Source organism: Polistes dominula, unplaced genomic scaffold (assembly GCF_049000335.1).
Source record: "Polistes dominula isolate Pdom_NZ unplaced genomic scaffold, Pdom_raw_medaka contig_12, whole genome shotgun sequence".
In the NCBI taxonomy this organism is placed as follows: Eukaryota; Metazoa; Arthropoda; class Insecta; order Hymenoptera; family Vespidae; genus Polistes; species Polistes dominula.
The window spans coordinates 4,531,777-4,542,072 of record NW_028301116.1 but is presented as its reverse complement, the minus strand read 5'-3'; the positions used below and the strand labels follow the sequence as shown (position 1 = coordinate 4,542,072).

The 10,296-nt window shown below is 27.7% G+C and overlaps 1 protein-coding gene across 8 annotated transcripts in view; it reads right to left on the bottom strand.

Moving 5' to 3' along the window:
- Positions 1 to 1,367: 1,367 nt before the first annotated feature.
- CARPA (Carbonic anhydrase-related protein A) overlaps positions 1,368 to 10,296 on the bottom strand; it is a 231,849-nt gene continuing 222,920 nt past the window's right edge. For 7 of the 8 annotated variants that reach the window (XM_089176802.1, XM_089176797.1, XM_089176799.1 and 4 more), the window contains 4 exons: positions 7,160 to 7,314; positions 6,363 to 6,488; positions 4,142 to 4,190; positions 1,368 to 4,054 (listed from right to left, as the gene is read on the bottom strand). In XM_089176802.1, coding sequence (XP_089032928.1) covers positions 3,990 to 4,054; positions 4,142 to 4,190; positions 6,363 to 6,488; positions 7,160 to 7,314 — 395 coding nt within the window. In that variant the 3' untranslated portion in view covers positions 1,368 to 3,989. The remainder of the gene's footprint in view (positions 4,055 to 4,141; positions 4,191 to 6,362; positions 6,489 to 7,159; positions 7,315 to 10,296) is intronic. The other variant, XM_089176803.1, reaches the window with a different exon arrangement.

The window sequence follows — 10,296 nt, the reverse complement described above, 5'->3', positions numbered from 1 at the left end:
CCTTTTTTTATCCTCTTCTTTTCTACAGAATTTTGCAACTGGAAGCATCTCTGGACCCTTTCTAACCATCCTTAAACTAAATTTCTATGTCCATGTATTAGATACAAACGTTTGTTATGCTAAACCCATAACTGTAAATATATTTCTCCATAAGCTTCACCATTTTTCTTTCTTTCTGTTTTTTTTTTATATTTTATGTGGAGGGGTTAGAAATAGAATGACGTTATTAGTTCAAAAAAGGTTGAAGGGTGGGTTTATTCGTGTACGGTGTATTTTTCTTTTTTATATCTAATCTTAGTCAGCACTGAATAAATTTGCTTATACATATATATATATATATATATATATATATATATATATATATTTTTATTATACCTATAATAAATGTAGTAATTATAACATGTAATAGATAAAAATAATATAATAAAATATATATATAAAATAATAAAAATTTAATATTATAACTATTAATTTATTTATTAAAAATTGAAACATTTAATTCAACAATATCTGTGTGTTTGATGCTGATAATTATTTAAAAAACCAAATAAAGATAAATTTTTGTACTTACCAATGTTAACAAAATTTATGAAAATAAAAAAGTAAATTAATTTTGTTTTATCCTTATATATTTCTTTATTTGCTCGACTTTGTTAAAAAGAAAAAAGAAGAAAATATTATAAAAGAAAAAAAATGGAATGAGAAAATTGATAAAAAAAAATTTCCTTTTTCTTTTTTTTTTCTTTGCAGAAAGCATTAAAGTCGTCTTATAGGGATCTTACGTGTCGTAGAAATAATTTTTCTCCGGAGATCAGCACAATCGATTTCACTTACCTTTCATCTGACGCGACTTCGATGCCAAGAAATTCATCGAAGTTTTTCTCTTCCTCTTTCTCGCTCGTTCGATTTTTTTTTAGAAAAGTGAAGACTATTAACGGAAGACGTTGCATAATATTAGAATCTTTTATAGGTTTAATCTTGATCTAATCTAATAGAGATTATCCGTCAAATTTCGTTTGGTATTATTCCGACAATATTTTTTATCGAACGTTATTCGTTCTTTATTTGAAAATCACGAAATAAATTAAATTTTTTAATTTTATCATTTTTTTTCTTTATTCAGAAATGAAAAAAAAAATCGATAGAGCTTGCAAAAATACAATTGAAAATTAAAAGAGAAAAATTTTAATCAACCTTTCGAGAATACTCTTTGGAATCATGAATTACACCGAGATACATTTCGGTACATATTTTTAAGAAAATTAAAAAATAAAATATTTATCAGAATAATAAAACACGAAGAAGAAGAAGAAGAAGAAAGAGGAGGAGGAAGAGGAAAAATGACAGAATGAAAAATGAGAAACATGTACAATATAACGTTGCGTTTATTATTATCGTTATTCGTTAAACCCCCGACGATCACCATCCCTCGTATTTTTATTTATACAGTTTCATTTACTATACACTGTTTTTTTTTCTTTCTCGCTCTAGCCTTTTTTTGTTTGTTTAGATATCTTTTTTTTTTATCCTTTTTGCTTGTTTTTGTTTATTTTTTTCTTTCATTTTTTTTTCCTTTTTTCTCGTTTGTTAAATTTGCGTTTAACGCGTGTATAATTTTTGTTGTCTCTATCCTCTGGTGAATGTATATGTGTGTGTATATGTGTATATGTATTTTATGTACGCCTTTTTATTATTAATTAATTTATTTTTTTTTCGCCCTTTCATTGTTATCTTTATTTAATTTAATTTATAATTTAATTTAATTTTATTTTATTCACTGCCCATATCGTACATAGATAAATACGCCTAAAATTTATGTACTGCGCACGTATTATTCATACATATGTACGTTATATACAAAAGCGTTGATTTTAATCGTCCACCTACCCACTCCCCTCACCCCCATTTTCTATGCGATGCTACGAAGACACCCAAAAAGAATAAGAGAGAGAGAGAGAGAGAGCTGTAAGAAAAAGAAAAAAGGGTGGGACCGATTTTCTTTCTCTTTCTATCTTTCATAGTCTCTAACTTTTTTTTTTCTTCATCTACTTCCGATCACTGCTTCTTCCTTTCAACCAATCCCCCAAGCCTTGTGTTCCCGTTCGAAATCCTTTTCCCTTTTTTCGTCTATTATACTACCGACCCTATTTGCGAGCTATTACGAGATTACTCAGAAACGTCTCTCTCTCTCTCTCTTCTTCTCTTTCTTTTTCTTTTCCTTTTTCTTCTTTTTCTACCCCTTTTCCTTTTCTTATCCTTTTTTTCTTCTTCTTGCAAATTCACGAATTTTTGCACGAACGTATTCTCTAACCTGTCCCTTATCCTTCCTTTATCCCTTTTCTTCCTTCCTTCCTTCCTTTTCTTTTCTTTTCTTTTTTTTCTATTTTTTTTTATTTTTCTCTTCACGTCTTTAAAATTTTACCGTTCATTCGTTGACGATCCTCCGTCTTTCCTCCTCTTTTTTTATTATTATTTTTATTATTATTTTTATTATTTTTTTATTATTATTATTATTAGTATTATTACTATTACTATTATTATTATTATTATTATTATTATTATTATTTTTTTTATTATTATTCATTTTTTTTCTAGTTTTCAACGCGTCGTTGATGCCCGTTTTTAATAAACTCGGCTAGAAAATAATTGACAAATAATCTGTCATGTAATTAAACAAGTTCGACCGTAAATTTTTTTTTCTTCTTTTTTGTTTTCACCGAACTATCGTAATTTTGACTCAGTATTTTTTTTTTATTTTTTTTATACGTTCTCTTCGACACGTTTTTTTTTCATTTTCTTCCGTTTGTTCTTTTTTATTTTTAGGGGGAGATTTTTGTCTTTTTAAATTATTATATATTTATTTATTTTTTGCTTTGTTTCGTTTTTATCTCGTTTCTTCTTATCTTTTTTTTATAAACTAATTTATACATAAGTACAACATCTAAGCGCTCGGTTGCTCAAGAAATAAATTCTCAGTTTGCGTTGGATGCGAGGATTTTATCACCATCTTCCTCCCTCCCTCTTGACCCTTTTTTTTATTTAATATTTTTTTTTTACTTTATTTAGATTTTTCTTTTTTGTTTCTTTTTTTGTTTGTTTATTTTTCAATTCAGATACCCCGACGAAGTTTTCACAAACTTTACAACCTTACAAATCCATCGAATAAAACATAAATAATTAAAAGTATACCACCAATAATTATTGTAGAAAACAGAAAAAATAAAAAAAAATATATATACCACCCTATATAAACAAATGAAAAAAACTCATATTCCCCGACATTATTTAAAAAACATATTTGTTATATATACATATATTAAACCTAACTTTAAACATTGTGCGAATTAATTTTCATCGCATTTAACATAACCCGAAAAAAGGGTTCACTTATATAAAATATATTTAAAAAAAAAAGACGTTCAATAAAAAACTCACCCCTATCTTCTTCTATGAAAGAAAAGAAAGAAAGAAAGAAAAAAAAGAAAAAATATGAGAAAAAGAACAAAAAAATATTTTTTTCTTCTTCTTCTTCTTCTTTCATTCTTTCTTTCTTCCTTCCTTCTTTTTGATCGTCAATGTCGTCGTTCTTACATCTTCATTGCACACATCCACAGACATAGTTATACACACACACACACACACACTCACAAATAGTCTTTCTTTTCTAGTAGAAACGAGTGAACCGATTCGAGGAGTGCAGTCGGTCTTTATTTTGTCGCGATTAAACTTCAAGTCTCGTTCGATTTCGTTCTTCTTCGTTTCATCCCCCGAACCTCACCACCCCCACCTCCTTCCCGTCAAAGTCCATCGTTTCCAATCCTTATGGCGCGTCTCTCTCTCACCCCCAACTCCACTCCCTCGGCCCTATTCAACTCCTCGTTTCAGTAGCTCGTTCACCTAGATCCCCGTAGTTTCTTCCGCCTCCTTCGTTTCCACCTTCTTGGAAAATAAAAGGTGTCTCTTTGGAAGCGCGTGATCGTGCGATCAACTCAAACGACGTTGTGAGACAAGGATCTGTCGTCCCGCCAAGCATTGGCTGGAAAGAAAAAGTCATCTTTTTAAATTCTCATCGAGTATATTCCTAAATGACGTAACACATTTTCCCGGCTTCGAGAAAGTTTGGATGATAGGCTTGGGTTACCTCTATAATGCATCTCCTGTGCCATTGTCGGACATTTTGCGTCTGCTCTCTGAAAAATAAATAATATTATCAATATTATCATAATTTTTTTTCTTCTTCTTTTAAATATATTTTTATTTAATTTATATATTTAATAATATATTATATATATTTTAATATATTATGTCGCGGTTTAATTTAATTTAATTAATTAATTAATATATTAATTAATTTAATATATTAATTTAATTAATATATTCGAATATATAAATATAATATTACTTTGCTATCAATGTGTTATTTTATTTTTAATAAAATAATTTAATTTTTATTTTTAAGTTGTGTTGATAATCGCAGATAAAAAATTACAATTACATATTTTTTTTTGATATATTTTTGTATGATAATTTTTATGTCACGGTTTATAAGATATTTATGTTTATTCGAATAATTTGAATTATGTTTGTACAAGAAAAAAACAACTATAGTTAGATATTTCTACTTAATTTTATATTATTTTAATTTATATTAAGATAATATCTTGACTAGTGTGAATTTTGTGTACGAATGTTATACATTTTTGAATAATTTTATTTATAGTTATTTTGAGGAGATGCACGAAAAAAAATTTAATTAAACATTTCTGCCTAATTTTTATTAGATCCCATTAAAAATCCTGATTATTATACTTTGATAATAACGTATGATTACTCCTTGGAGATATTTGTTAATTTTGTGTAATTAAATTTCTAGAAATATCAATTAAATGTACATCGTTTTCATTAAACAGATAATTATAAACATAATAATTACATTTTAATAGAGAAACGTTTCGAAACAACAACTGTATAAACAATTTTCCAATCATTTTCTCAATTATTTCATTAAATATACCAACTATTTTTTATCTATGATGAAAATCAATCGATGAAAATCTAATAAACAAGAAAATCAATAAAATTTAATTAACATATAAAATTCGTTAAAATATATTGTTTTAATATAGAATTAAACTAGAAATGAAATACGAGAAAAATATAAGAGGGGTGTATGAGTAAATAATCTTTAAAAATATTTTATAGCGACACACATTTTCTCTTATTTTTCTTTTTCTTTTTTGATCCAACCTCGTGTTCCTTTTTACAGTTCCATTGCTCTCACCAAGAAAAGATTTCATTTTTGGCTAAGAGAGAAAGAGAAGAAGGATGAAAAGAGGAGGTTGCTTTTGAGGAGGGTGAGGAGTTGGGAGGGTGCTTTTGGAATGGTCGAGTAGAAAGAATTTAGGGTAGGTAAGTGATGAGTCAGATCAGATTTGCTCGTATGATTTTGCTGAATGTTGTGTGGGGAGGTTGCTGGCTACGAAAGGGAGTGGCTTTCATTCTCTCTCTCTCTCTCTCTCTCTCTTTCTATCTCTTTCTTTCTTTCTATCTCTTTCTTTCTTTCTATCTTTGTCATTCTTTCTTTTTCTTATTTTTTTCTTTTTATCTTTCTCTTTCTCGTTTTCCAAGCGACCTCGCTGATAGGACACCAATCACTTCCACTGCCTTCCAGTGGTTCTTTGAAGAAATTTAGCAAAAAAGCTTCCAGGGAATATCTATTCTCTGACTATTTCTTTTTTTTTTCTTTCTTTACTTTACCTACCTCCCTCACCTAATCTTTAGTCACCCTCCTCATCCCTCTACTATTCTACTTCATTTTCAATTTTATTTATATTATTTTAATATTCTTGAAATATCTTGTAATTTTTCAAAAGTACGTATATTTGTTAAATTTGTATGTTTATTATTTCACAAATTAACTGTTATTTTATATTCTACAGTTTTTTTGTGTTTTCTAAATATAGTGTAATTATATTGGTCTCATTTTTTTCGAAAATTAAATTAACAATAATTAAATTAAAAGGTGTTTTTGTCAACAACTGTAATATATATATTTATTTATATTTTCTTATTTTGTTTTTTTGGGGGTTTTTATTACAAAGAGAGGGGGGCCTTATGAATGACTATTATATTTGTAAAATATTTGAATTATGTATTATATTTTTGTTGGATACGAAAAAATAATTGGATTATACCATATATGTAGGGTTGAAATATTCATTTTCCTTTTTTTTTTCTTTCACTTGTTGTAATGAGATTGTTCAAAAGTAATAAAAAAAAAAAAAGAAAATAGGTAGAGATGGGTTGGTATATAACATAGATATTAGAAAATGGAGGTAAAAGGTAGATGGGTAAGTAGGTACCTTGCGGAAATTGATGTTCGTTCGTATAGTCCTGTGATGAAGGTCTTGCAAGGGTCTGGAATTATTACCGAGGGGTGCCTTCGGGGCGTTGATAGGACCCTGCATGAGTTTCCTCAGGGCATACAACTGCAAATAAAGTAAAGTCTGCCTTTTCACCAGTAATTCGACTAAAACTTCACGATTCTATTCAATTAACGCATATGTTTATTGTTGAACTTAAAATATGTATACATTATATTTATTTATTTAAATTAAAAAAAGAGAAAAGAAAAATATGTAATATTAAAAAAAGAAATTTAACATAAATATTAACATTGTACTCTTATCCGATTGGTTGGAAATTTATGCATTGAATAACAAAATATGTTTTTTTTTGTATTTACAATTCTAATTGATTCATTGTTTTATTTTAATTGATATAACAATTAGTTAATTGAATTTTTAATTTTTAATTATATTTATTTTTATTGGGTTAATAATTTAAAGAAAAGAAAAGAAAAACAAAACAAAATGGTACTACAAAAATTAATAATTTAATTTAAGAGAATAACCTAATTTAAAAAGAATTAATTTTTTAAATTAATTAATTTAATTTTTAATAGAAATATATTTTCAAATTTTATTTGTTGCAAATATTCTTAATAAAAAAGATTATAATATATATGTGTTGTTTGATGTTGTATGATGTAACAAAAGAGAACCACACAATGGAAATAAAAATGTATGATGGGTGCATGATAAGACCATATCGGATAAGATATACTTGTACTTTCAGATAAGGGTTAAGTAGTAAGTACCTCTTGTGCAGTAATGTAAATAGGTTTGTTAAGGATCAGCCAAACTGCCGTTTCCCAGCATCCTGGATGTGTCGTACTACCTTCATAAGTCATGTAACCATTTGTATCCGGAAGTAGACTTCTCAACGATAGATAGCTGACCTGTGCAGTGTCACCTGTTTAAACATAAATTTTTCATAATTTTATTCTATCAACGTTTCAATACACTTTCTTTTTCTTCTTATTATTATTAAATATATAACATAATTATTTCATTTAATTTTATACTTTGTTAATCTCACATTTATGTATTTAATTTTCTTGTTAGATAAATATATAAATGTCAAACAAAAATGATGGTTACGATTAACGTATGAGAATCAATGACCAGTTAGTAAAATCGTCTGCTGTTTATCACAACCAAAAATAACTAATCGTGTTGTAAAACAAATTTCTCAAAATTACATTTAATTGAATTACAATCGATACTTTTTTTTTTTTTTACATTTATCATTAATTTTTTCCTAATAAATTTGTCGATTTTAGGATATTAAAAAAGAGAAAAACAAAAAGAAGAACTCGGAGTTTCTCGATAGGAGGAAAAGTTTCAAGGATCGTCAGACATAATCAGGACTCTTTGGCGGATCGTTAGTTCGTGACAAATACGTTTGCCAATCACTTATTTCGATGACTAATCGATATTATTTTCTTTTTCTATTTTTTTTGTCTCCATAGGATTTTTCATTCGTCTCTCAACATATCAGGGAGCTATAAGAATTGAGGAAAGAAGGTAAGATAAGGAAAAAGGAAAAAAAAGGAGGTGAAGGAGGGGGAGGGAGGGGGTTCTAGTCAGCGTTGTGGGACCCTTCTTCTTCTTCTTACGGTTCGTTTCCTTCAAACGACTTCATCTTTGGTTCGTGAGAATAACCTCGAAAATGGTTTGTCTTATGAATTTAACTTTCTTCCTGAAGATTTTCTATTTTTTCTTTCTTTTTTTGTTGTTTAGTCTTCTGATATTAATAATAGCGTTATTTATTGGGCTAATAATTTAAAGAAAAGAAAAGAGAAAAAAAAACAAAACAAAATGGTACAACAAAAATTAATAACTTAATATAGAAAATTAATTTAAACTACTTTCGTTACGGTATGATTTCGTATTACCCTTATACGGGTCGTTGAGTTATTCGATGATGACCCTTTTTTTATGGTTCGCTAGTAACGAAAGGATATAAAATAATTATTTATATTGAATAAAAATATTACTTAGTATATTAAAAAAATATTGTAATAAATTCATAAATTATCATTTATTATTTATCGACTTAAATATACATATAATACCTATAAAATATATACATTTGTAATATATGTATATATATATATATATATATTTGATATACATATTTGATATAAATCAAATTTATATATATATATGTATGTATGTATATATACTTCTTTTTTATATATTATTATTTTTATAACATAAATAATAACTATAGACATATTTCTTTTCGATTTGAAAACATTTTTCGCTATATAAATTTTTAACTATTTTCACATATCTATGAAACACGTATAAACGTCTTTACGAATGTGTATGAGGGTTGGAGTTTAGGAAGGGGGAAAAGGGGTGGTTTATACGACGAAGGTTCACGAAGGACACGACTGGAAATTACACTAAAATTCGTCGTGGAAAGGAAGGTGCTTTTGAACTTTCAACATGGTATTCGTTTCTACGAAACTAAACGAAACGAAACGAAAAGAAAAGTAAGAAAAACGCCGATGAATTCCGTATACTACAGGAGAAAGAAAGGGAGCAAAAGAAGGTGTGTGCTTGCACGGTGCACTGCAATGATTGCTACTGTACAAATATACAAACTTTCAACTAACACTTATGTACACACTTTTACACACAAATTTATATCTTGTACTTGTAAGAGGTATCCTATAGATATATACATATACACATACTTATATATATACAGGGTGTTTCTATTGAAATCCAGTTCGTACGAATAACATTGCAAATTTGAAAGAAAGTGAGGTAACTTTACAGAAAAAAACAAATACTTTGAAACGCAACAAATATCTTATTTGCCGTCTAGATACGAAAAGTTTGAGCGGAATTTGACTCGATGTTATAAATTTTTCTTTTTTTTTGTGGTCTTGTTGGTTAAAGCAGTGATTTTCGAAATGTGTTTCACGTAAGTCTGTTGGGGATTCCATGAAATCTTCTCAAGGGTTTTACGAATTATTTTGTAAATATACGATGTTACGTATTTTATATGATTTGTCGTGTTTGAAAAAATTCATATTAGATATTTTATGTAAAAAATTAATTCTCAGTGCCACGATATTAAATTATATTGCAAATAAAAATTGTCATCTTTTTTTGTCAAGAAATTCGACAAGTTGTCTGACAAATAAATGAAAAATTATCGAAAATAAGATTATAATAATAATTATTAAAATGTCACCAAATTAATTTCTATTAAGTAAAACATCCCTAAAATATCAAGAATTTTAATTACCACATTTCAAATGGCATAAAAACTAGTAAACAAAAATACGAACAAACGAAAAAATGGATTTTTACAGAAAAATACTTTTACACTCGTAAAGAGTTGAACCGTGAACCGTGAACAAAATTTGAATATCATTGGTTTAGAAAAATATTTGATGTTAACGTCAAATCGTGAATTAGTTTTATCGATTATGTTATGTCTTTTCAAAGAAGAGATTTTTATTCGAAATGGGAGATAAGTTTTGTTGGAATCGTCGGTTACAAAGTATCGTATCGATCGTTTTTGATATATGGGCAGATATTGTTACGTGATATGTGTATATCTATATATATGTGTGTATATACGTGTGTGTATGTGTGGATATATGTATAGATATTTTTTCGAATGGATACGTCTAGCAGGTAGCTCTCGATCGTTCTCAAACAGACGTTTTACGTTGCTGGACGCTGATAGGGCGTCACTTGTCACAGACCCATCCAACCGATCGTTTTACCTTTTATCTCTTTCTTTTTTTTCTTCTTCTTTTTCTTAACAACAAGAATGCAGCAATCAAATGTAACCTTTGATTTTTTTTAATGGCAAATCCATAAACACCGGACAATGGGCCAAATAATAATTTTAAAGTAGATTATT